A 27,914-nucleotide genomic window follows, 5' to 3' on the forward strand; every position below is an offset into this window, starting at 1 on the left:
GCTTGTGCAGAAGAGTTGTATTTTTTGCCAGCATACATTCACGACTTTATGTTGAAGGACGCACCCCTCTCTCTCTCACACACACACACACATACACACATGTGCAAACCCACCCCTCGCCCCCACCAGGGCTTCCTTGACCCATATAACATCCCTTTTCCGTTCACCTTCCTGATCCCCAGAGTTGGTGCAGGGCCAACTCTGCTCTGGCCCCTCTCTGCTGGGAGGGCAGAGCCAGACCGAGACCCCGCATTTTAAAGTGCAAGACTATTGCTTTTTTCCGCGGGACGGAAGGAAACATGCTCTTTGGGGAAGATTGCTCCTCTTTTTGACACTTGGGAGAAAGCTAGGAAGGAAAACTGATCGTCCCCACAATCTCCCAGCCCCGAGTCTCTTCTGAAAGTCCGGATCTTCTCTCTGGCCCGCTCCGGATTCCCCCCAAATGGAAGCAAAATTCGAACCCGGGAGGAGGGAGGGGCAGGGCAGCTGCTGGGGGGGATTTCAGGATGGGCAAACCCAGAGCCGGTCCTCAAACGAAGATGGGGATCCTCTCGCGGATGGCTTGTCGGCAGATGGGGCAAACGTTGAGGGAGACGCCGCACTCTTGGCAGGAGCCATGTCCGCACTGGTAGATCACGCGGATCTGGCTGTCGATGCAGATGGGGCAGGTGATCCGCTCCTCCATCAGACGATAGCGGCTCTGCAAATCCTCCATGAGCTTCTGTTGGTTGGTGACCTCGGGGCCCGACCCTCCGTCCACTTCAGAGTTGTCTGTGACGGGGGGGGCAGACGTAAGATAAGAAATGTTGTGAGAAAGGATACACACACAAGTAAGCACAAACACCATCTCCACCCCCTTTCTAAGCGTCTTCATTCCATGGGAATTTTCCACCTGGCGGGAAATTCACATGAAATGAAGAGACCAAACAAAGACCAAAGTATGCGTTCTGTCCGGCCGGATCAATTATCAGAAATAAAGACACACACACACACAAAAGTACCCATAGGCCACTGTTTCCCAAATAGTGGGGCGCGGAGCGTTGCCAGGGGAGCGTGTGACCCTGGGGAACGTGCTTCTTTTGCCGCAGGCAGTAGGAGTTTTTTGCACCAAACAATAGCACACAGCACAGACTAAGAGATATGAAGTGCATATAACAAACCCTTAAGAGACTCTGTGGAAAAATATTGAACAGGGATGAAAAGAAAGGAAGAGAGAGGCGGAGATCATGAGACGAACGTAAGTCTCCCGAAAACTAAGATGGGAAAATATGACGAAGAAGCATCTGTAGCGCTCGACTTCCCTGTGACTACGGTGGGAGGCGAGGAAAGACCGTTAGGTTTACTGTGTCTAAAAATGTTGGCAGCGGACAGCATAAAGCCCAATAAATTAAGGCGTCACTTAAACACATTACACCCCAATCACACTGATAAGCTGCTTGAGTTTTTTAAGCAAAAATGTGCTGAATATTGCAGCAATTGTCCTGGCGGAGAGTTGGGTGTGTGTGAACTTCTTCCTGGGGGTGTGTGGAGCGCAACAGAAAATAATTGAGAAACACTGCCATAGACAAAGTCTATTGGTAGCACAATTTTTGCAACACATAGAAACAACATAAATATAAGGGTTAATACAAGGAATTCCATGCTGGCTGCTTTGGTCTAATTAGCGGGAGATCAGGAAAGTCTGGGATGGAGCCAGATAAGAGTCATAAATCTCCACTAATGATGTGTTTCTGGTCATTAATTACACTCACAGTCCAGGGAGTTTTAATGGCTCATGCAACAGGCAGGAATCAAAGTCCTTGTGGAAATAGAAGAGGTCTATCCATTCCAAGGCACCTTCGTGATGGGGAATGTTGTTTGCCACACACCCCTTTCCCATCAGCCTGTCCTTATATACTGCCAAGGTGTGCCCAAATGCCCCATAGATTTATTTAACACCAAGAACCCCTTCTTGTGAGACATTCATGCCTAGATAACGGGATCCTGATCCTCAAAATCCCCATCATCCTCTGAGTCAGACAATACCATAATTGGGGTTTCTACAGTCTCTGATGGTTCCCCAGTCTCCAACTCCCTTTCACTCTCAGACTCGGGTGAAAAGCACTGGTCTGCGATGCCAGTACTCATCCGTCTCCTGGTCCTCAAAATCCATGACAGCTGAGCCATACGTGGACCACTCACAACAGTAAGGAATCCCCCAAGGATTATTTTACTGACTTCGGGGGAGCTTTTTTATGGTCTTAACTTTATGGTCTCATTAGTTTCTGGAGTTTCTATTCTGGGAGTTGACCAAAGAGCAGGAGGGAGGAAAAAAAACTAGAAATTGCACCAAACCACCATTGGTATTTCCCAGGATATTCTAAGTAACAGGTAGCTTGTTCTGCAAACTGTTTTACCTGACCAATGAACCTCAAACTAAATCCAAGGGCAGCGTCTTGTGTGGATAAAAACAAAATCCTGGGAAAGATGCAAACAAGCAATCGTGGCTTATAAAAATAAGAAAAACCGGCTCTTTTGTTTTCTTTTGGAAAACTGGGGGAGGAAGGCAAAGGAGAACGCCCTGAGTCCTCGGAGAGGGGTAGCATATAAATCCAATTAATAAAACACGAAGGGTCTCCTGGGTGTGGATTCCACACCTATTGGCTAAAATCAAGGGAAAAGCCCCCCATCCCCCCCTTAAAAAGTGATCAAGCGACGACACTCACCTTGTTTCAACTTTTTATTAATGGTGACTTGGCATTTGATGCATTTCTTCATTCTTCTAGAACATTCTGTTTCCGGGGAGAAATCGGGAGTGGTTGGGGGGGAAAAGTTGGGAGAGACACGGTTTCCATACACGCTTCCAAGGAAACTCTTCATTCTTCACTTATCTATTTATTTAATTCGACTTCTATGCCGCCCAATCCCAAAGAACAACTTGAAGGCAGGGGCATCAAAACACAAGGCCTATGGACCGGCCCCGGCCCATGATGTGGTCAGATCTGGCCCATGCTAGAGAATTTTAAGGGGTCTGGATTTGTCGCTTCGGCCTGGTCTACCCAGTGGCGAAGAGGTAATATGCCAGCAGTTTGGAGAGTGGCATCAAGCTGGCCATACCCACCAGTCAGCCACACCCACCCAGTCAGCCATGCCGAGTGAGTGGCGCCAAGCTGGCCACACCCACCACTCAGCCGCACCCATCTAGTCAGCCACGCCGAGTGAGTGGCATCAAACTGGCCACACCCACCACTCAGCCACACCCGCCCGGCCTCCCCAAGGTCAACCACAGCCCTGTTGTGGCCCTCAATGAAATTGAATTTGGCCTCTGCTTGGGGGGGGGGGTTGTGGGGGCAAAGAGGAAGTAAAAAACAGCTGTCCCAGTTACGGGCTCCGGGTGTTCAAGGCAGCTTTACCTTCGCACACGATGCTGTGTTGGCAGGGGAAGAAGTGGACGAGCTGGGTCAGTTCCGAGCAAACCAAGCACTCCGTAGGGGCTGCCACTTTTGGCACGCTGAGGTTGGTCATGGTGTTGGGGGTGGTGTGGACTCGCCTCAGGCTGCTGCTCATGGTGGAGCCCTCAGAGGAGTCATGCTGCTCCCTGGGACAGAAAGAGGCAGGGTTATGGTTAGACAGCGGCACGGCCTGACCATCGGTGGAATGGGCAAGGTGGTCTAGAGGCGATGCTGTGAGTTTGATCCTAGGCAGAGGCAGATATTTCTCTCTCTCTGGGCAACCTGAGAATATATCTGAAGAACAAAACTCCACAGTGGCAACAGGGAAGGGTAGACGGCCATGAAAACACTGTGCTAGCTCCATTCTCTCTCTCTCTCTCTCTCTATGTATCGTACTTGTATGCCGCCCTTCTCCGAGGACTAGGGGTGGCTCACATATCAAAAAAACAACATGCCATGAAACATCTGAAATCCAATTAATATAAATAACTAATTTAAAAACCATTCTAAAAACCTTGAAACGTTAAAAAACATTCATTCAGTTTTAAAGAACAAACATACAACATCCTCGTTGGCCAGAGGCTAGGGTCTAATGACCTCAAGCCTGATGGCATAAATAGGTCTTCAAATTCTTGTGGAAGGCAGGGAGAGTGGGGGCAGGACAAATCTCCAGGGAGAGGTAATTCTAGAGGGCCTGGGCCGCCACAGAGAAGGCTCTTCCCCTAGATCTTGCCAAGCGATATTGTCTAGGCACCTGGAGAAGGCCAACTGTGGGACCTCACCGGATGCTGGGATTCATGTGGCAGAAAGCGGTCCCATAAGTACTCAGTTGTCCAGACTCCACTCCAACGCAATGGATTATGGGGCCGTTAAAAGATGGCGATGGCCTAGTCAGAGGTGGCTGCAATTTATCAGTATCCAGTGTCTTTTGACAGCTAAGTATTCACTGGGGGGGAGGGTGTCTGCAAGTACCATTTGGAGCGACGCAGGCAATTTTTGAAAGAAGAACCATGCTGTGTGATCCAGAAAAGGTGCCACCTCCTGCAAACTATGTCTCAAATTTTGAATTATAAAGTCGGACCGTTTCTGAGCTCGGAACGGATCCCTTCGCTCCAGCAACCAAGACCATTCCGAGGAAAGAAAGCCTCACGAGCGGAAGAATCTGGGAGGGACCCGACCTCTCACCTGTATTTCTGGGAGAAGGTCTGGATCAGGTGTGCAATGCTGCCGTCTGAGACCAGGTCGAGCGGAGACTTGCCCCGGTGATTGGCATAGCTGACGTCGGCCCCTTGCTGGGCCAGGAAACAAGCCAGGGCCGTTCCCACATTCAGTTTGGTGTTCCCGAGGAAACCGGAAGCTTGGAGCTGCGGGAGGATGGAGGCAGGGAGAACGATGGGTGCGAAGGAATTTGGGGCGAGAGAGAGAACCATTGAGAGGAAAGAAGAAAGGAACTGTGACTATCTAGAGATAGAAGGAAGAGTTTTGGGAAGCGGGGAGTGTTGGGCTTTCTACCACTCTACCACATGCTTACACTGTCTTGTAAACACATCTCTATGGTCAGGTCGCAATTTACTGACCAGTGTGTCCCTTTTGATGACCAAAAGGGGCATGTACTCTGCAGACTGTATAAACAACTGCAGAGTAGATGGCCCCTCCCTTTTCACCTTTCCACCTCCGTCTACCTCGAGTGTGCTCCATTGTCCTCGGCTGAGGACATATGTGCAAAGATGGACAATCCAAAACCATCCCTGCCCATGGAAGCATCCAGAGTCTATTAATATGGTCTGGAATATAAGCCTTTCTGCCTGCATTCTGTAGATGCATGAATCAACAGAATTGAAAGTAAAGATTCTACTTTTCATCTTTATGAAGGAGTGATCATTCATTGCTATCAAATGGGATTCACAGCCATGTGTTGATGTCTTGCCATGCTGAATTCGCTTGCCAGCTGAATTCTGCTAACATTAATATTAATAGTAACCAAAATACCCAACAGGGAGGAATTCAGATTAACCCTGCCACAATTTCACTGGATATGGCTGATGGGTATGATGGTTGCAGTGTCCAGGATGGGTGAAATGTTCCCGGTTCGGTCGTTGGAGAGCTGCAAGGTTGCGAAAGGAGCGTCACACTCCGCCCACCTGCCCAGACGTCGCCATTTGGCTTCTTTTACCCTCTGCGCATGTGCAAAGCATTCTGCACATGTGCAGAGGGTAAAGGAAGCCAAATGGCATCGTCTGGGTTGAGGCCTCGTGCTGTCTTCGTGACTGGCTTTCCGATGACCAATAAGAATGAGCGAACTGGGTTTATCCCCGATACCAGGGTTACCCACTCCCCTTTTACAACCAGGTTACTAACTGAAGAACAACCGTGATTCCCTTAATAATGGAACATAAGAACATAAGAAGAGCCCTGCTGAATCGGGCCAAAGCCCATCGAGTCCAGCATTCTGTGTCCCACAGTGGCCCAATTGTCCATGGGGATCTTGAACAAAAAGAGAAGGCAGAACCCTCCCTTTCCCCTGACCCCCAACAAATGGTACTCAAGGGAACCTTGCCTGCCTCAACCAACATAGAGGCGGCACTTGGACATCCGGTTCAATAACCATCTGATACACTTGGCATCCATGAATCTGTCTCATCCTGCCTTGAAGCTATCCAGGCTGACAGCTGTCACGACCTCTTCTGGAAGGGAATTCTATAAACCAGGGACCCTCTGGGTGAAGAAATATTCCCATTTGTCCTCACTTTCTTACCTATGAGCTTTAGGGAGGGCCCCCTCGTCCTAGGATTGTGTGATAGAGAAAAGAATTTTTCTCTATTCATCTTTTCTATCCCATGCGTGATTTTATACACTTTGATCAAGTCACCCCTTAAACGCCCTCTCTCAAGGCTGAAGAGACGAAGGCGTTGCAACCTGGTTTCATAAGGGAGGGGCTCCATTTCCTTGATCATTCTTGTGGCCCTTTTTTGCACCTTTCCTAGTTCCATTATATCCTTCTTGAGGTGCAGTGACCAGAACTGTATACAGTACTACAAGTGTGGTCTCATGGAAGCTCAAGAAATGTTGCAAAATAGGGCAAAATTCACTTAACAACAATCTCTCTTGGTAAACAGAAGTGGACAGGAACAGAAGGCGTTTCAGGGGCAAACCTAGAACTCGCACCCCTAAAATGTTAAATCACAAACTGAAGGCTGAGCGCTGGGGCCATCGCCTCGGGATGCCCCTTGATGGATTCGGCATTCAATTTCCCAGAAAGGGAGCCCCCAAGTCCTAAACACTGAAAGAGCCCGCTTTCCCCCGGCCCTTCGTTCGAGCCTGCCATTTCTCTCACCTTGGAGAAGAGGCTGTCTTCCTGGTCCGACTGTTCCTCAACCAGGACGGACACCAGGTGTTCCCTCTCTAAAATGATGTGCATGGCGGTGTCGCCGTCCTCGTCTTCGGAATTGACATCAGCGCCTTCTCGGACCAGCAGCTGCACCATCTCCACGTGGCCCTGGGTGACGGCTAAATGCAGGGGCGTCTGGTTGCGGTTGTTCTTGAGGTTCACGTCACAGCGGCCCTGAGGGACGAGGGAAGGACACGCCGCCTTTTAATTCCCCTTTTTTGCCCAGTGGGAAGTTTTAATCCCAGGGAGAGGCGGGCCTCCAATTTTCTCCCAAAGCAGCTAAAAGGTTGTGTGCAGCTGATCATTGTTAGGGCTGGCTTTTAATTTAATTTAATTTAATTTAATACATTATTAAATTAAATTAATTTAAATAGAATAGAATAGAATTATTTATTGGCCAGGTATGATTGGACACACAAAGAATTTGCCATTGGTGCAGATGCTCTCAGTGTACATAAAAGAAAAAGATACATTGGTCAAGAATCAAATACATTTTAAATTAAATTAAATTAAATTTATTTGATTTATATGCCGCCCAATCCCATGGGACTCAGTGTGGCTTACAACAATAAATCGATACAATAATACAGTGGAAGTCAAATATAAAACAGTAAAACCCTGATTATTTATTTATTATTTTTTATTAATTAGATTTTTATGCCATCATTCTTGAGGCGATTCAGGGCATCGTACAACATTATAAATGGAACAATATGTAAAGAAATCTAAATTATTATAAAAAAATTATACAAATTATAATGATATTATAATTTGGCACCTGGAGAAGGCCGACTCTGTGAGACCTAACCGGCCACTGGGATACATGAGGCAGAAGACAGTCCCGAAGATAATCTGAAGATTTATTGATTAGCTAATCAATAAAACCCTTAAACTAACTATATAGTCATACACATATACATACCAAGCAAATCAAATTTTGTACAAATTTAGTCCTCTATTTATGGCCATTCCAAATCACGACGGTGCTGAAGAGACTGATGAACCGGTGCCCAAAATGACGGCCTTTTCCCTCCCATGATCGTGCGAGTGAAATTCATGCACTTTGGCAGGCCATCCAAACTTATAACTGGCCACTTAACCACCACCACCACGACTTACGACCAAAATTCAGAGCTCAATTGTGATGATCACATCCCAAAAGCCAAGGACTATTGATTTAGCCAAGTCAAGCGCCCCCCCCCCCCCCCCAAAAAAAAAAGAAGAAAGACATTACTGTTGCCTTGCTAACAACATTGCCTCAAGTGGTAGTTTCAGAAAGCCCCTAATTTAGCCTGGCCTTAGAACCTAAACAGAGCAGGACTGGCTGGGAGACCACTAGGAAATCACAGGCTTCTAAATGCTCATGGTCACTCATGCCCTTATCACCTTGAGGTTCGACTACTGCAATGCTCTCTACGTGGGGCTACCTCTGAAGAGCGTTCGGAAACTGCAAATTGTGCAGAACGCAGCTGCGTAAGCAGTCATGGGCTTACCCAGATATGTACATATCTCTCTGACACTCTGCAGACTGCATTGGCTGCCAATTGGTTTCTGGATGCAATTCAAAGTGTTGGTTATGACCTACACCTACATGGCGTCGGACCAGAATACCTATGGCACCGCCTTCTGCCGCACAAATCCCAGCGAATGGTTAGGTCCCACAGAGTCGGCCTTCTCCAGGTCCCATCAATTAGACAATACCGGTTTTTTTGGGTTTTTAGTTTTAGATTATATATTTAATTAATTGGGCTCGAAATGTTATGTATTGTTTTATTATATATTGTGAGCCACTCCGAGTCCTCGGACAGGAGCGGCATAAAAATTCAATCAATCAATCAATCAATCAATCAGTCAATTAATCAATCAATGTAGACAGCACCCTCAGCTGGTTTGGGCAGACACCTTCCCCAAATGCAGAAAGCTTCTACACCTTCGTCCCCCCCAATAGTCTCTCCCTTCGTTCACCTCTTTGATTAAAATCTCCGCCACCTCCTTGTGATTGTTGAGGGAGGCGAGATGCAGAGCCGTGAAGCCGTCGTCCTTTTTGGCATCCACCAACTGGGCGAGCGCGGGCCAAGATCTTCTTGATAGCTCTGACAGGAGGAGGGAAAAAGAGGACAGCAAAGGTTGGGTGGGTGGATGGGGGAGAAAGAAAAAAGAGACGGAAGAAGAAAAAAATGTGCCTTTAGGGTACAAATTGCCACAAAGGGAGACTATATACATCACAAGCATTAAAAGGGCATATTTTGAGATAAGGAAGCCTACCTAAACCTACAATGTGGGCATGAATCTAGAATTTTTAAAAAAAAGAAACATCAGCCCAGCCATCCTCAAAAGCGAACTTGGCATCTGCTTCCCCAATTCTGTAGGATTACCTCCCCCACCCCAAAATCTGCTGACTGATGGTGTAAAAGATTCCAGGACCCAATCAGGACTGGAGATTTAGTCTTCCAAGCTTCTGGAGGTGGAGCCCAGTGAGAGACTCCCGGTGACCCAGGTCCCGGTGACCAACCCAGATTGGATCCTGCCAGCATTATCCTGGGACACGTATATTCGCCTTTGTTCATTGCCTTGCCTTTATTATGACACTTTTAGAAAAGTCTTCCCACAAAGACAGCTGTTAATGAAGAATATGGACTCTGCTGAAATGAATAGACTTACATTGAAAATTAAAGATAAAGAAGATTCGGAATATTATAAAATTTAAGGGAAATTTTATGAGTGGATTGAAAGTAAACATAGTTAAAATAGATAATTATTTTGAAAGTAATGTAAAAGAATTAGAAATTGTAAAAACCTAGAGAAATGGTGGCAGCATGAGATAGATATGTAACACAAATTTAAAGTAGTTTAAAGATTTAAATTATTTTAAATATAAAATTTGTATTATTATTCTTTTTAGCTTTGTTGTTGAAGTGATTAGAGTTATGACCGATGAAATGAAAATAGAATTTTGGGATGTTTTGTTAAGTGTTTAAGATAAGAACATTTTGTATGTATATTTTTAGGCACTGGTGGTGTGTTTTCATTTATGTATGTTTTTAAGATGGAGGGGAAAAAATAAAAAAAATTATACCCAGAAAGGTTTACCTGCCATTTAAATGATGCACGCAAACCTTCAATGGTGATTTCAGATTCTTTGCAGATTTCAAAGCCAAACCCTTTCACGCCGCCTGTCCTCCCCCCTTCTCTGCTTTTTGCATAATTCTTTTGGCAGGCCAAATAACCTTTTCTCTTCCCTACCCCCCCCCCCTCCAAAAAATAGTTGCTTTTGTCGACATTTTTGTGGCAGGCAGTTTTGCCTGGGATCTTATAGCCTGCCTGGAAGTCAACTCCGATTACATCGCGCTTTACTCATCTCTTGCTTACAGCTTGTTTCCTTTCAGGGCTGCGTGGTGCAACAGGTTGAAGCCTTGTTGATTCTGGACGGTAAAATCGATGCCGGGAACCCCGGTGAGGGCTTGGATGATGCATTTGAAGTCGGCGGTGATGGCATAATGAAGGGGGGTGTCACCTGAAGAACCCTGAAGGGACAGAGGAAGGCCTCAATGTAGCCAAAGTGTGTTGAATTCTCAATTTAAAAAATAATAATGCAACTTTACGCTCAAACTGAACCCAAAAGCTAAAAAAACCCCTACCTTTTTTTTAAAATAGGAGGCCACTCAGAGAGGCTCCGGGGCTTCTGAGCTGTGATTGCCACCCCAAACAGGAAGACTCACCGGCAAATTTACGTCGCAGTTGTTTTCGCACATGGCTTTCACCACCTCTGTGAAGCCGTAGTTGACAGAAACGTACAAGGGCGTGCACCTGGCGACGTTCAAAATATTCGGGTTGGCCCCTTTGCTGATAAGGAGCCTGGCGACGTCCGCTTGATTCCTGGTTCACGTGGTAAGTGGCAAAGACATGAGGGAGCGGGGAGAAGAAATGAATTAGAAATAAAATTCTTCTCCTGCTACATTCATTTCTTTGGGGTTTTTTTAAAGGTGGAAAAAGGGAAGAATCAATTTATCATTATCTATCTATCCATCCATCTGCCTCTTCAAGGTCTGTCCGTCCATCCATCCATCCATCCATCCATCCATCCATTCTTCCATCTATCTATCTATCTATCTGCCTATCTGCCTTCAAGGTCTGTCTGTCTGTCTGTCCTTCCATCCATCCATCCATCCATCCATCCATCTGCCTCTTCAAGGTCTATCTGTCTGTCCGTCCGTCCGTCCATCCATCCATCCATCCTTCCATCTATCTATCTATCTGCCTATCTGCCTCTTCAAGGTCTATCAGTCTGTCTGTCCGTCCATCTGTCCGTCCGTCCTTCCATCTATCTATCTATCTATCTATCTATCTATCTATCTATCTATCTATCTATCTATCTATCTATCTATCTATCTGCCTATCTGCCTCTTCAAGGTCTATCAGTCTGTCTGTCCGTCCATCTGTCCGTCCGTCCATCCATCCATCCATCCATCCATCCATCCATCCGCCTCTCCAAGGTCTGTCTGTCTGTCTACTGCTTCACAGTGCTTTACAGCCCTCTCTAAGCAGTTCTGCTCCCAACAATCTGGGTCCTCATTTTACCAACCGCAGAAGGATGGAAGGCTGAGTCAACCTTGAGCCGGTCAGGATTGAACTGCTGCCAGTGGGCAGAATCAAGCCTGCAATGCTGCATTCTAGCCACAGCACCACCAGAGCTAAGAATGCTAAGCCGTCTTCACCCTCTACCCTCTTTTGGAAAAAAGAGTCTTCCCCCGTACCCCCAGAGGGGGAGCACTGCCCCGTAGCTCTCCGCAAGGGTCACTTACCCAAAGGCTGCGTAATGGAGGGCCGTGTCTCCTTCCTCGTCCCAAAGGTCGAGGTTGGCGTGGGCTTGCACCAAGAGCTTCACCACCTCCACCTGCCCCACGTAGGAAGCCACCTGCAAGGCCGTCCTGCCCTGGTTCTGCACGTCCACCTGGGGGAAGGAATTCAGCCTCTGTTACAGGATTGGCCAACCGACCCCTCTTCAAGGCCAACTCTGGCTTGTTTAACAGGGCCGGCGCAGGCGAGGTGCTGTGTGTGTCATTCCCCCCGCCTCCATTCATCTGAATCTGACCCAGGGAACGTGCCTTGTCAGGGTATTTCTGAATCAAGTCCCGAACTTTGCTGATGTTCCCGTGAACAGCCTCAACCACCAGGCGGCCTGGGCTGTCGGCCTCGCTTTTTTGGGAGAGTAACCGTCCCACCACAGACACCAAGGAACCTGTGAAAAGGAACAAAAATGTACAAATATCACCAGCCAATTGACTTCCCAGGACTTCCTGATCCAAACGGTCCACCTGATTCACACTGATCGATTGATTGGATTTATATGCTGACCCTCTCCGAAGACTCAGGGCAGCTTACAACATATAAAAGAACCATAAAAACATCCTAAATCCAAATTTAACTTAAAGTAACTAAACTAAAACCCCAAATCCTTAAAAACCAATCACTCTCATTCAAACAGTCAAACATACGTTCCATTCATCGGCAGGGGCTGATGTCTAATGTCCCTAGGCCTGTTGGCACAGGTGGGTCTTTAGGCTCTTGGGGAAGGCAGGGAGGGTGGGGGCAGTACGAATCTCTGGGGGGAACTGGTTCGAGGGCCGGGCCCCCCGCAGAGAAGGCTCTTTCCCTAGACAGATGAAATTGTCTAGTTGACGGGACCTGGAGAAGGCCAAATCTGTGGGACCTGACCGGTCACTGGGGCTTATGCAGCAGAAGGTGGTCCCGGAGGTAATCAGGTCTGATGCCATGTAGGGCTTTATAGGTCATAACCAACACTTCGAATCCTTTTTATTTACCATTATTTATGATGGTTGCAGTGTCCCCATATCATGTGATAAGTAATAAGTAAAAAGAGGAAACAAGTCCACCAAAGAACACGGTGGCTGGACCCCATCAGGCCTGTCACCAGCCACAGCATGGAAAAACTCAAAAAGGCATGAAAGATTTGGTGAGAGCCAGACATGACTTACTGTATTTTTCGGAGTATGAGACACACCTTTTTCCTCCCTAAAAGAGCCTGAAAATTTGGGTGCAGATTTTTTGAAGCTTTTTCCCCAGCCCTAACAAGGTGCTAACAATCTTCTCAGCTCTTACTGCATTGCAGGCTTGTTTTCTGAATAAGGTTTTTCTGGCCCTAAGTCTTTGCAGGCTTTTTCATTGCTACTCCCTCTGAAGAAGGATTTTCCAGCCCTAAGATTATCTCAGGGACCGCCTTCTGCTGCACGAATCCCAGCGACCAGTTAGGTCCCACAGAGTGGGCCTTCTCCGGGTCCCGTCAGCTAAACAATGTCGTTTGGCGGGGCCCAGGGGAAGAGCCTTCTCTGTGGCAGCCCTGGCCCTCTGGAACCAACTCCCCCCGGAGATTAGAATTGCCCCTACCCTCCTCGTCTTTTGTAAGCTCCTTATAAAACCCACCTCTGCCGTCAGGCATGGGGGAACTGAGATATTCTTTCCCCCTAGGCCTTTACAATTTATGCATGGTATGTTTGTTTGTATGTATGTATGTTTAGTTTTACAATCAGTGTTTTTTAGTTGTTTTAGTATTGGGTTTACATGCTGTTTTTTATTACTGTTGTTAGCCGCCCCGAGTCTACGGAGAGGGGCGGCATACAAATCAAATCAAATCAAGTCAAGTTCAGTCAGTCAGTCAGTCAGTAAGCCTTTGCAGGCTTTTTTCATTGCTACTCCCTCTGAGTAAGGTTTTTCCAGCCCTAAGTCTTTGCAGGCTTTTTCATTGCTACTCCCTCTGAAGAAGGATTTTCCAGCCCTAAGTCTTTGCAGACTTTTTTTTTATTGTTACTTCTCCAAAGAAGGTCTTGGCACATTCAGATTTCTTCCTGTGTAAGTTTCAGATCTCTGAAACTTACAGGGGAAGAAACCCGAATATGCCAAGACCTTCATTTTTGTACCCATGAAAATCTACGAAAACACACCTCAGCTAATTTCTGATGTACCAAATATTACAGAAAGGGGATTCTCCTCCAAAATTCTCCTTGCCCTCCACCCCTCCTATTTTTTTTTGCAAAGAATCGAGGTTTAAAAGTTTCGCCCTCACTTTTCGACTCCCTGGTATCCTGAGTGGTCATCAGGTTTGTGTCCTCCTCTCTCTGGTAGGCTGTCAGGCAGGCTGGGTTAAAGGTCCAGGACTGGCCAGAGAAAGAGACGCGCAAATCTCCGTCCCCAAAGATTTTGATCACCTTGCCGATATGGCCCAGGATCTGTTAAACCGGGGGGGGGGGGGGAGAGAGAGAAAGAAATGGAGTTGGTGGGGGATCTCTTGCAGGCAGGCAAAATGAAGAGGGAAAGAAAGCCGAACCCCTTGGTTCGGTTGCAAAGGTTGCGGAGAGGGGCGACATACAAATCCAATAAATTATTATTATTATTATATTGAGGACATGGTTGAAATGGTTTCAAATTTAGATCGATGCAAGGAAAGGGAAAGAGAAAGAAAAAGGTGCGTTAAGGGAAGGGAGCTCACCGCTGTCATCTCCTCTGTCCATTCTCCATGACCGGCCTGCAGCTGTTTCACGGTCTCCATGTCATCGATCACCCTCACCACATCGTCCACCCAGAAAGTGTTCAGCTACAAGGGAGACAAAAGGAAGGGCAGATATTTTCACATTTTCTCACTTGGGACAGAGGAAACGAGGAGATGGATTGTCTAAACCAGGCAACATCCAAGTAGGTTACGTTCTATATATTAACACACATGCTACTTGGGTGTTGCCACACAGTAGCTAACTATGTTAGTTTGTAAAATGTAAAGACTGTGCCTTTAAGGAAATATTACTGGTTGGTCATAAGAGGGCGCCAACACTGTTCCCTTTGGGGGGAATCACTTTGTTAGAGATATATTTGCCGTGAGCTGTATTCTTGCTGTGTACGTGGTTTATAAACTATTGGTAGTATTATATTGTTGATTCTGTATATTTGTAAATAATAACATTGTTGTATATACATTGATACTAAGTCTAAGTCATTGTCTGGCTAATCCATATTTCCTACACCACAACACCTGTTTAATGTGTGTTGAAGGTTTCGTACCGAGACATACAGAGTGTTCCCTTTATTTTTTTGAGTGGTGTACATATTCAGCTGTACATAAAAGGCCAGCAAATTCTTTAACTTAAATCATGGTTATGGTGGGAGGGATTGGACACTCCTTTCTAGGAATATCCAGTATGGGTTTTTTTCATCTGGGAAAAAAAAATCCCTTTTTTTCCTGCATCAGCCCACATTCTCAATTTTGGAATAATTTCGCCAAGGGAATGAACTTTACTTCACCTTCGTTAGAGCTCCAGGATGAAACGTCCAGCGAGTATCGTTGTTGAACTGGACTCTCACGTCGCCTCGATCTGTGATCCTATGCACGGTTCCCGTTTGGCCAATGAACTGCGGAAGGAGGGCGGGAAGGAAGCGAAGAGGGGAAAGAAGCATGAGGCGGGGGGAGGAAACTGGAAGAGGCAAAGGAAAAACACACACACAACCCCCCCCCCCCAAAAAACCCCCCCAACATCCCATCATCCTCGCCGCTCAAGAGCAGACCGATTGTTCGGCATTGTCCTCTTGGTTGGAATAAAAACAACCAATTACACGTTTGTGAGAGATCCAGCCTGCTTTCCAACTTAAAGGGACGGACGTTTGCAGGTCTCTACCTCAGCCATCTTGGGGTTCCAGCCGCCGTGGCCCTCCTGCATCTCCCTCAAGATGTCGATGTCTAGGAGGCATTTCACCTTGTCCCCGTGTTGGAAAGGGTGCCCTTCCGTGCTCTCCTTTTTCTGCAACTCAGCCGGCTTGCCTGAAGAAGGAAGGAGCAGGGACAGGCAAAGAGGGGAAGATGGGGGGGGGGGGGGGATAGAAAGAGAAAAAAATATCAGAGTTAACTGGTTTTAAGGTTATCAACATTGGAAACGTTTAAGACCTGTTGACTTCAACTCCTAGATGGATGGTTGGTTGGTTGGTTGGTTGGTTGGTTGGTTGGTTGGTTGGTTGGTTGGTCGGACGGACGGACGGACGGACAGACAGACGGACGGACAGATATAGATGATATAGATATATAGATATAGATATATTAAGAATTGTCCTAAAAATGTGAATAGAATAGAATAGAACAGAACAGAATAGAAATATAATAGAATTCTTTATTGGCCAAGTGTGATTGGACGCACAAGGAATTTGTCATTGGTGCAGATGCTCTCACTGTACATAAAATGTACAGTTGTCAAGAATCACGAGGTACAACACTTAATGATTGTCACTGGGGTCAAATAAGCAATGAGGGAACAATCAATATTAATAAAAATGTTAAGGATACAAGCAACAAGTGACAACATACAGTCCTAAGTGGGAAGAAATGGGTGATAGGAATGATGAGAAAAAACTAGTAGTAATAGTAGTGAATTCCAAGTAATAATAGTGAATTCCAGGTTTTGGGATTTGAAGGTTATGGTAAGGGTATGGCTAGCTGATGAGAGCATAATAAGCTTGAAATAGATCTATACTAGTCTCCCTTCCTTTTCATTATCAGCAAAAATACATTACACATATACCGTAGAATATAGTTTGTCGGCTATACAAATTTAACTGCCTTGGATATGGCCCCTGGAGATGCCAAGAGGCAAAAAGGAAACAGTATGCTCCATCCCATATTTGGGTATACCAGGGTGATTCGACAGAAAAAAACACGTAACTCTTCCCTGATACAAGATGAGAGGAGGAGAACCTGTGGCCTAGAGGTTAAAGTTACTGTCTTTACAGGCATACTCCCCAGGTTCAAATCCTGGTTAGGGCATGGCTAGCTGATGAAAGCAAAATAGTTTGAAACAGATCTATACTAGTCTCCCTTTTCATTATCATTAAATATACTACACACACACACATGAAATATTTTTGCTGAATATATATATTTAGAAAATGTGTGTGTGATATTTTGTCTCTGCCTTACAAGACAGAGCCCCAGGTTCAAATCCCAATAAGGGTGTGGCTACCTGATGAAGCCCGAAATAGATCTCTAGTAGTCTCCCTTCCTTTTCATTATCAGTAAAAATATGTTACATACATACATAAATACACACACACACATATATATATATTGTTACAGGTAAACACTCATATCAATGTTAGGTGTAAATTGCAGTCTACAAGTGACAGCCACCACTTCACTTGGGAAGGGACTGGATAATAACCCCCAGGATTCCCAGCAAGGTCCAGCTGATGATTAAGGAAACTGTAGTCCACGAGAGGGGGGCAGGTATTTATGAGGAGGAGGGCTGAGATTAAGGACAGCTGATGAACAAACTTCCAGCAGACATGGTAGATAAATCCACAGTAACTGAATTTAAACATGCCTGGGATAAACATATATCCATCCTAAGATAAAATACAGAAAATAGTATAAAGGCAGACTAGATGGACCATGAGGTCTTCTTCTGCCGTCAGACTTCAATGCTTCTATGAAACCTTTAATATATTTTTTTAAAGATCCACACATACCTAATTTAGGAAGATGCTCCTTGTAATAAAACCCTCCAGATGCGTCTGTGATACATTTTAGGTCCACTTTCCCTTTGTGACCAACTCGGTAGACGTTTGTGGTGCTATCAACCCAGGTGACGCTGGCCACGCTCCGCCCCGTCTCCACATCCCAGCCACGGATGTCAACCACGCGCCCAATTTTTCCATCGCCACCTGTAGACGGGGGAAATGCTCAGTGTTCTGAAATATAGAGAGGGGTTAAAGCAACTGCCTAGCAGGCAAGCAGCCCAAGTTTGAATCCCAGAAGGGGATAGTTAACTGATGAGAGCTAAATAGCTTGAAAGAGATCTATACTAGTCTCTATTTCTTTATCGGTAAAATGTAAAATTTAAATACTTTGTCATGAACGCAACTGATTGCATAGTCCCTGGAGTGCGGATGAAAGGAAGCAGTATGCTCCCTACCATATTTGGGTATACCAGGTGATCTAGAACACACACACACACAGACACACACACACATTTTTGTTGCTTTTGGGGGAATAAATTTATCTATCTATCTATCTATCTATCTATCTATCTATCTATCTATCTATCTATCTATCTATCTATCTATCTATTTTTTATTAATTGGATTTATTTACCGCCCCTCTCCAAAGACTCAGGTGGCTTACAACGTATAATAAAAACAATAAAATACAATGGCAAATCCAATTAATTAAAGTAAAGAACTAGCCTAAAATCCCCAATATTTTAAAAATCAATCATGCACATTCAGACTCAGCCATAGATAACATTCAACCGCAAGGGGGCCAAGATCTAATTGCCCCAAGCAACATAAGTGACATAAGTGAGTTTTAAGACTTGCAGAAGGCAGTGTGAATCTCTGGGGGGAGCTGATTCCAGAGGGCCGGCCCCCCCACAAAGAAGGCTCTTCCCCTTGGCCCCACCAAGTGACATTGTCTGGTTCACGGGACCTGGAGAAGGCTGAGTCTGTGGGACCTAACCGGTCGCTAAGACTCATACAGCAAATAAAAGTTTGATTGCTTCCCTCATGCAGAAATGAAGTCCGCAAAGGATTCGTGCAGGACATGCTATTTTTCTCAAGCAGGGATGTTAAAAAACAAACTAAGAAAATTAATTCTCTGGACATGCAAAGGTTAAAAGGCAGCAATTTTTACTCAACATTACCCCTGAAGTTGATCTATTCCCCCCGAAAAAATTTCATCTGAAAGATCCTTACCATCCTGATTTCCCCATTCCCAGTCAGGCCCCCGGACGACTTTCGCATCTTGAAATATCCCCTTTAAAGCAATGCGCGGCAAATTCTGTCGTGGGCTTACGGAGACTCTGGAAGGAAAAGCGTAAATGTCATAGGGTTTTTTCCAATCTCTTGCACGGATAAGAGAGCAGCTTAACTCTGAAGCTAAAATGATTCTGGGTCGTTTCATAAAACTATTTATTCCACTTCTAGCAACCTCAATCAAGCTGCATCATGATTCCAAGATACTGGTGCTTCACTTTCCCACATTTTGTCCTTTTCTTCAAGGGATGCTAGATGCGCTTCCAAAGTGTCCACCCGTTCAAGCAAGATATATAGTATATTTTTTATAAATACGTTAAAGGGTTAAATAAGGTTCAGGAGGGAGGTGTTTTTAATAGGAAAGTGAACCCAAGAACAAGGGGGCACAATCTGAGATTAGTTGGGGGAAAGATCAGAAGCAACGTGATAAAATATTATTTTACTAAAAGAGTAGTAGATGCTTGGAACAAACTTCCAGCAGACCTGTTTGGGAAATCCAAAGGAACTGAATTTAAACATGCCTGGGATAAACATAGATCCATCCTAAAATAAAATACAGGAAATGGTATAAGGGCAGACTGGATGGACCATGAAGTCTTCTTCTGATGTCAATCTTCTATGTTTCTATATAAATAAAGTATATACACTGCTCAAAAAAATAAAAGGGAACACTTACCCAAAACAATATAACTCCAAGTAAATCAAACTTCTGTGAGATCAAACTGTCCACTTAGGAAGCAACACTGATTGACAATCAATTTCACATGCTGAACAAAGTATGCAATGAGAATATTTCATTCATTCAGATCTAGGATGTGTTATTTGAGTGGTCCCTTTATTTTTTTGAGCAGTATAGATTATACACACTCACAAATATATGTGTGGATATGTGCATGGTAAAATGGTACTGGGTCGCTTTTTGTCTTTTTCTATGGCATTTAATTAAAAATGAACCTTTAAAAGAAAAAAAAACCTCTGGAAAATTAAAAAGAAACAAGTTTGTTTCGATTTTCAATCTATTCCAAGTTTGAGAAAAACCTGATGAGAGGAGGGAGGGCGGTTAAACCCCCTGTATCCCAGAATCCCAGCGTGGCAATGTCTGGATCAGCCTCAATCTAAAAATGAAGCTTTTAATCAAAAAGGGTGATTAAAACCCTCTTTTAATCAGCAGCAGCCTTGATGGATTTTGTGGCCCGGCTGGACTTAGAAAACATTTAACGGGTTGAAGGGGAGAAGTGATCGGTTAAGATGGAAAAATAACAATGCTTGATTCTAGTTCTCCATCTTGGCAACTTTAAGATGGGCTGATTTCAAACGCTGGCTGGGGAATTCTGGGAGTTGAAGTCCATCTTAAAGTTGCCAAGGTTGAAAAACATCGTTCTAGTGTTAATCAGAACTGCAAGGTTATCTGAATGTACTTGGTTGTGTGGCTGAAACAGAGGTTGTCCAGATCAATACAGGTTCCTCCCTAAGAAATTACTGGTCACGTGCTACATGTCAAGATCAAAGCGTGCCTATGCTGTTGCAATCTTTACCACTTCTAAACTTGCCAAAGGACTAGGGGTGAGGGAAGAGTGAAATGGAATGCAGGCTTCAGACCTCAAGGAAAAGAGCTGTGAGATCCAAGGACATATGTGCAGGTGTTGGCCAAGACCTGAGATGCTTTCTCATAACAATGCAATGAGATTCAATTGGATAATGTGACCTACACTAATAGGGGAGAGGGAGAATTCTACAGAGAGGGGCGGCATAGAAACCTAATAAATAAATATTGTAACTGTTCTGCCTGGTGGGCTGGTGGAGCAGCAAGGAAAGACAAAACACTCACAGACTGAAGGTTTCCAAAACACAAAATATATTGCTTTAAAAATTGGCCGAGAGCCACAATGGCGGCAGAGGAATATATGTTTATGACCAAAAGGTCGGGGTTAGCTGCCCAGCCGATAACAAATGTCTCAAACCCCTCAAGACTAGTAAAGAATGCCTCCAAATTGGGCTGCAGCAAAGGTACTCACTCTATTGTCCAAGAGCTACAGTCTTTCGAAACACAAATGTCCAAAACCTGGGTTGTTTTCCAAAGATGCAATATGTTGGTTTAGAGACGGAAATGTTTTGTTGTCTCTGTTAAACCACGAATGATAACGCCTGCAAAGAGCTCTCCCACAAAACTTCCTCTTTTAAGCCAGCTGCAAAATTCCCTAATTACTCCCAGCTGTGATTTAGGTTCTTCTTCTGCATCTGTGCAGATGCTCCTGTTGTCCCATAATCCTGCGCACCCGGACATTGAGGATGGGGTCATTAACCACCCCCTCCTCATCCGACCAAGATGAGCCTCTAACTGGAGGGTTCCACAGGCACTGCAGGAGCCTCCTCCTCTACCTCTCCAGCACCTTCAGCTTCCATCTCTCCTTCCCCCTCACTGCCTGAATCCTCCGATAGCCACACAGGTCTCCGATGCTACGACGGACCTGGCTCATCCCCTTCAAAATCTGTTACTAGAGGAGCTGGCCATGAGCCAACCACAACAGTAATTATGAGGGATTGCGCAGGAATTAGGTAGAGTTGGTTTTAACCTCAACACTACTGAAATAATGTACAGTGGTACCTCTACTTACAAACTTAATTCGTTCCATGACTAGGTTCTTAAGTAGAAAGGTTTGTAAGAAGAAGCAATTTTTCCCATAGGAATCAATGTACAGTAAATGCAAATAATGCGTGCGATTGGGGAAACCACAGGGAGGGTGGAGGCTCTGTTTCCTCCCAGGAGATTCCTAGAGAGGCCCCACGGAGGCTTCTCCCTGCCTTTTCTGGCCCTGTTTCCTCCCAGGAGATTCCTAGAGAGGCCCCACGGAGGCTTCTCCCTGCCTTTTCTGGTTACAGTTTCGGAGGCTCGGGTTTATAAGTGAAAAATGGTTCTTGAGAAGAGGCAAAAAAATCTTGAATACCCGGTTCTTATTTAGAAAAGTTTGTAAGTAGAGATGTTCGTAGGTAGAGGTACCACTGTACTCAATAATGTGTTGCATTGAGACAATGGCAGGTCTTGAGTGTACTTGCTTTAGTTGGGTTCGTCAGTTGGGATGGTTGACACTGCATTTATCACCAACACTCTTAAAAAGCTGAGGGGGGTGGGTGGGAGGTTTGTCTCTCCACAGAGAGTCTGTGGGGAGGGTGGGTGATCAAACAGACTCACGGTTGCGAGTGGGCGGTTTCATAGCGCTCAAAGGCATGGGACAGGTCATGCTTGTTGCTCATGTAGCAATGCAGGCACAGGTCGTAATCGAAGCAGACTTTGCACTTCCATCGCATTCCACGAATGCCGTGCTTCTTGCAACAATCGCAGATGATGTTCGGGTGGCGGACCCCTACAGGAAGAGTAAAAACACACTTTGGGTTACAACAGTCAAAGGTAGAAAGATGCCTGTCGTATTTTTTGGTGTATAAGACACACCTTTTTCTTCCCTAAAAGAGGCTGATAATTAGGGGGCGTCTTATCCTCTGAATGTAGCTTTTTCCCCAGCCCTAACTAGCTGCTAACGATCTTCCCAGCTCTTACATTGCAGGCTCTTTCATTGTTACTCTCTGTGAAGAATGTTTTCCAAGCTCTAAGTCTTTGTAGGGTTTGATTCATTACTCTAACTTACTTACTTACTTATTTATTTCATTTTTTTATGCCGCCTTCTGACCCCCAGTGAAGTCAATGGCAAAACCAGATTTCATTTTACAAATGTTTTACTAACTTAACACTTGTAGTGGTTCACTTAACAGGTGTGGCAAGAAAGGTCGTCAAATGGAGCAAAATTCCCTTTGCCAATGTCTTCACTTAGCAACATAAATTTGGGGCTCAGTTAGGGCCTACCTGCACAGGTAAATGCAACATTGTCAATGATACACTGCCTGAAAAGAACTGGCAAAATCTGGGAGAAAAACTGGGTGTAAAAAAGAAAATTGGAAAAGAGTTTCTGGCCCTGGATGGGTTCAGAAACTATACTGCTCAAAAATAAAATAAAGGGGACACTTAAACAACACAATACAGTGATCCCTCGATTTTCGCGGTCTCGATTTTCGCGAAACGCTATACCACGGTTTTTCAAAAAATAATAATTAAAAAATACTCCACGGTTTTTTTTCTATACCACGGTTTTTCCCACCCGATGACGTCATACGTCATCACCAAGAATCACTTCTCTGTCTCTTTCTCTTTCTTTCCTGTCATTCTCTCTCTTTCTCTATCTCTCCCCTTCTTGCTCTCTCTCTTTTTCTCACTTTCCCTCTCTTGTTTTCTTTCTCTTCGCCCGCGGGCGGGCAGGCGAACGGGCGGGTGAGCGGGCAGGTGCCTACGGGGAACGGTGGCCGCCAGCGCTGCTGCAGGAGGACCCGTGTCCGAAGAAAGCCGGTGAGAGGGGTAGTTTTTGGCTGTCCATAGCCAAAAATGGTGTTTTTACTTCCGCGCCGCTATATCGCGGAAAATCAATTATCGCGGGAGGTCTTGGAACGTAACCCCCGCGATAATCGAGGGATCACTGTATAACTCCAAGTAGATCAAACTTCTGTGAAACCAAACTGTCCACTTAGGAAGAAACCCTGATTGACAATCAATTTCATTTGTTATCAACACATTCAACTTTGTACAGAACAAAATATTGCAGCATGAACTCCAGCAATCTCCAACAAACCTTGATAAAAACAATCACTGGTTTACAAATAACTTCAAGCCCGACACTTCTACCTTGATTTCTGAAGCTGCCAAACTAAATCTTTCATTTTCTCCTAGGAAATCAACCAACAGATTAAAATTTTGGGGATTGTAAGCCAGGTTTGTGGATGGGGGACACATCAGTGTTCTATAAGGGAGCTTTGCCCCTCTTTGATATTACAGATGTGAAAACTGGTTGTTTTCAGATTATCTAAGAGAGAAGCAAAGTGAGAGAAAAAACACTGGATGGGATTGTTGATTTGAGTCTCTTTGGATCGTCGGGACTACAAACCCCATAAACCCCCGAGAGCAAGAATTTCTGGGACTTGCAGCCTGTCCATCGGTGATGCTGTGCATCCTTGATTTATGTCACTAATCCTGGAAGAAGGGAGGGAGATGAAGGGGGGGGGGAACGTACCTATTTGTGCATTATCGTAGAGCAGAAGATCATATGCGCCCTGGAAGCCAGTCCGGTAATTGGTGCGGGTCCCGTGATCCCACTGGACCACCACGGTTTTGTCAGGGGTGGCTGGGCTGCCCTGCCGGCCGATCTCCACCACGGTCCCCACGTTGCCCTCGCCGCCGTCCTGGTTTCCCCACCTCCAGTCAGCCCCACGGACCACTCGCATGCCAATCTGCATGCTCGCGGAAGTGTCCAAGTCCATTGCTGGGCCGGGGAGCCTCAGCTTGGCCACTGGCGGGCGGGTGCACTCTGTAGAGAAGAAAACATGGGCGATTCCTGGAGAGGTTGGGGAGGGGGTGGTGGAAAAAAATGTCATTGTTATTTGCGGAACCGCCTCTTGCCACGTAAGAACATACGAAGAGCCCTGCTGAATCGGGCCAAAGCCCATCGAGTCCAGCATTCTGTGTCCCACAGTGGCCCCCCAATTGTCCATGGGGATCTTGAGCAGAAAGAGAAGGCAAAACCCTCCCTTTCCCTTGACCCCAAAACAAATGGGACCCAAGGGAACCCTGCCTGCCTCAACCAACATAGAGGCGGCACATGGATATCCCTTTCAATAAACACCTATGATACACTTGGCATCCATGAATCTGTCTAATCCTGCCTTGAAGCTAACCAGGTTGACAGCTGTCACAACCTCTTCTGGAAGTGAATCCCATAAACCAATGACCCTCTGGGTGAAGAAATATTTCCCTTGATTGGTTCTCACTTTCTTACCTGAGCTTTAGGGAGGGCCCCCTCGCCCTAGCATTGTGGGATAGAGAAAAGAATTTTTCTCTATCCACCTTTTCTATCCCATGCATGATTTTATACCCTTCAATCAAGTCCCCCCTTAAATGCCGCCTTTCTAGGCTGAAGAGACCAAGGCGTTGCAACCTGGTTTCATAAGGGAGGGGCTCCATTTCTTTCATCATTCCTGTTGCCCTTTTTTGCCCCTTTTCCAGTTCCATTCTATCCTTCTTGAGGTGCGGTGACCATAACTGTACACAGTACTCCAAGTGTGGTCTCACCATCGATTTGTACAGAGGCAATACAACACTTACTTTCAGCTCTGGCGAGGGGGGCGTTTGCCCAGGTTCGCCTGGTGCACCAGTTGCGGCCCTATCTGGACCGGGACTCACTGCTCACAGTCACTCATGCCCTCATCACCTCGAGGCTCGACTACTGTAACACTCTCTACATGGGGCTACCTTTGAAAAGTGTTCGGAAACTTCAGATCGTGCAGAATGCAGCTGCGAGAGCAGTCATGGGCTTCCCAAGGCATGCCCATGTTACACCAACGCTCCGCAGTCTGCATTGGTTGCCGATCAATTTCCGGTCACAATTCAAAGTGTTGGTTATGACCTATAAAGCCCTTCATGGCATCGGACCAGAATATCTCCGGGACCACCTTCTGCCGCACGAATCCCAGCGACTGGTTAGGTCCCACAGAGTTGGCCTTCTCCGGGTCCCGTCGACTAAACAATGTCATTTGGCAGGACCCAGGAGAAGAGCCTTCTCTGTGGCGGCCCCGACCCTCTGGAACCAGCTCCCCCCAGATATCAGAGTTGCCCCCACCCTCCTTGTCTTTCGCAAGCTCCTTAAAACCCACCTCTGTTGTCAGGCATGGGGGAATTCAAATTTTTTCCCTTCCCCCATGGCTTATAGAATTTATACATGGTATGCTTGTTTGTATGATTGGTCTCTTAAATTGGGGTTTTTTAGATTGCTTTTTAATATTGGATTTGTTACATTGTTTTCTTTATTGTTGTTAGCCGCCCCGAGTCTTCAGAGAGGGGCGGCATACAAATCTAATAAATAAATAAATAAATAAATAAATAAATAAATAAATAAACGAACGAACGAATAAATAAATAAATAAATTACTGACTTATTTTCGATTCCTTTCCTAATCATGCCAAGCATGGAATTTGCTTTTTTTACTGCTGCTGCATACTGGGTAGTGCACAGCTTCTATACCTCCCAGAGACCAATTAGAGCACAAAGAATTGGCCTCCTCCGGGTCCCGTCGACAAAGCAATGCAGATTGGCGGCACTGCGGGGAGGGTCTTCTCTGTGGCCGCCCCGGTTCTATGTAACCAACTCCCCCCCCTCCACGATGTCCATACTGCTCCCATCCTACTGGCCCTCCATAAGGCCACGAAGACCTGGCTTTGCCAGCAGGCCTGGAGGGGCCATGAACTAACAACTAACAGGGCCACACTGTAAGAATGGTATGTATGTATGGGATTATGACTGCTTTATAATTAATGGGTTTCTTTTCATACGGGGTTTAATAGTTTTAGATTATATTCAACTTCTTTTAATTGTTCTGTATCTATTTGTATTTCTATTTATATTATTATTCCAAGCCACCCTGAGTCCTTCGGGATTGGGCGGCATAGAAGTCGAATAAATAAGTACATAAATAAATAAATAAATTGTTATTGTCCCTTCTTTTCTGCAGAGATTGAGATCAGTCTTTACTTTAACCTCTCAGCAACCTTGCATGGTAGACTAGACTCAGAGGGTGATTAACCCTGAGCCTGAAGTTGAATCCAGATCTTGCCAGCCCAATTATAACTGCAATAGCAATCATATTTAGACATATATTGCTTTACAGCCCTTTCTAAATGTTTTACAGAGTCAGCCGATGGCCCCCAACAATTTGGGTCCTCGTTTTAACCCACCTCAGAAGGATGGAAGCCTGAGTCAAATTACAGACAGGCAGACAGAAGTAGCCTACAGTACTGCCCTCTAGCCACTGCTCCCCTGTGGCTCACCATCATGGCTCATTCTGGTTCTCAGAATGACATTTCCCTTAAACCAAGCATTGTTAAATAAGATTAGAAGTAAAGATTGGTAATAAAGAAAACTGGAAGGGGCTACTAAAGTTCATGTAGCAATAAGCTAAATTAAGGCGCCCCCAATGAACATATGGGCCAACTGTATTCCCAACTCATAGAAACATAGAAGATTGAGAGCAGAAAAAGACTCTGCCCTTATACTATTTCCTGAATTTTATCTTAGGATGGATCTATGTTTATCCCAGGCATGTTTAAATTCAGTTACTGTAGATTTCCCAACCATGTCTGCTGGAAGTTTGTTCCAAGCATCTACTACTCTTTCAGTCAAATAATATTTTCTTACATTGCTTCTGATCTTTTCCCCAACTAAACTCAGATTGTGTCCTCTTGTTCTTGTGTTCACTTTTCTATTAAAAACTCATCCAGGAATCATAACATCAACCCTGGCTTAATGGTGGCTTACATCCTGATTTTGGTAGGACATTTGCAAACCAAGAATGACTGTTTCACACAGCCTGTAACTCTTGGGCTTTGCCAAAAAACCCTGGCTTAATGGTGGCTTACATCCTGATTTTGGTAGGACATTTGCAAACCAAGAATGATTGTTTCACACAACCTGTAACTCTTGGGCTTTGCCAAAAAACCCTGGCTTAATGGTGGCTTACATCCTGATTTTGGTAGGACATTTGCAAACCAAGAATGATTGTTTCATACAGCCTGTAACTCTTGGGCTTTGCCAAAAAAAGATTCCCATCCTAACATGAAGTCTCACAGCCCTGCATGTCCACTGTGATGCTTCAAAATGTAATTTAATTATTTGAGGAGTTGGGAGATGAAAGTTACACAGAAATTATTTTAGGTTCATTTCCCCCTTTTTTTAAAAAAAAAGTTAGCCTAAAATTAGACCAGGTCCTAAAATTATTTCAACCCGGAGGGCACCTTGCCTCTTCCGCATTACACCAAGTGTAAAAATAACTCGGCATAAGTAGTGGCTTCACGCACCCGCTCCGTCACATTTCAGAAGTCAGAGGCAGGCCGGGCCAAATGCCTTCAGCAGGTTTTTGTTCTAAAATGCAAGAGCTGGCGTCATAAATTAAAAAGCCAACTGGGGGCTGAGTTATAATTCCTTCACTTCAAGGGACCTGCTTTTGATAAAAATAGACCAGAGAAGGTCACACGCCCGTTGGATTTCAAAAGGAAACCAACCCCCCCCCCCCAAAAAAACCCCCACAAAAAACCCAACCCTCAAGAATGTCTTACAATTTTCCTTAAAGCAGGATCCAACCTTCCGGCTTTGGCACTTGGTGTGAAAACGAGAGGCAAAGATGTTTTTCTACAGTAGCGTGTAACA

General features: G+C 45.3%; 1 protein-coding gene across 1 annotated transcript; it reads right to left on the minus strand.

Moving 5' to 3' along the window:
- Positions 1–27,914, minus strand: MIB2 (MIB E3 ubiquitin protein ligase 2). The gene is given in 20 exon segments (XM_070759180.1): positions 1–771; positions 2,706–2,771; positions 3,393–3,577; positions 4,617–4,795; positions 6,766–6,993; positions 8,785–8,880; positions 8,882–8,912; positions 10,189–10,343; positions 10,539–10,695; positions 11,622–11,770; positions 11,925–12,058; positions 13,901–14,063; positions 14,324–14,428; positions 15,130–15,237; positions 15,501–15,643; positions 17,338–17,532; positions 18,562–18,668; positions 21,812–21,983; positions 23,733–24,053; positions 27,824–27,914. Coding segments are annotated over 19 exon segments (2,862 nt in total). The 5' UTR covers positions 23,980–24,053; positions 27,824–27,914; the 3' UTR covers positions 1–529.

This window comes from Erythrolamprus reginae, chromosome 8 (assembly GCF_031021105.1).
Source record: "Erythrolamprus reginae isolate rEryReg1 chromosome 8, rEryReg1.hap1, whole genome shotgun sequence".
Taxonomy (NCBI): domain Eukaryota; kingdom Metazoa; phylum Chordata; class Lepidosauria; order Squamata; family Dipsadidae; genus Erythrolamprus; species Erythrolamprus reginae.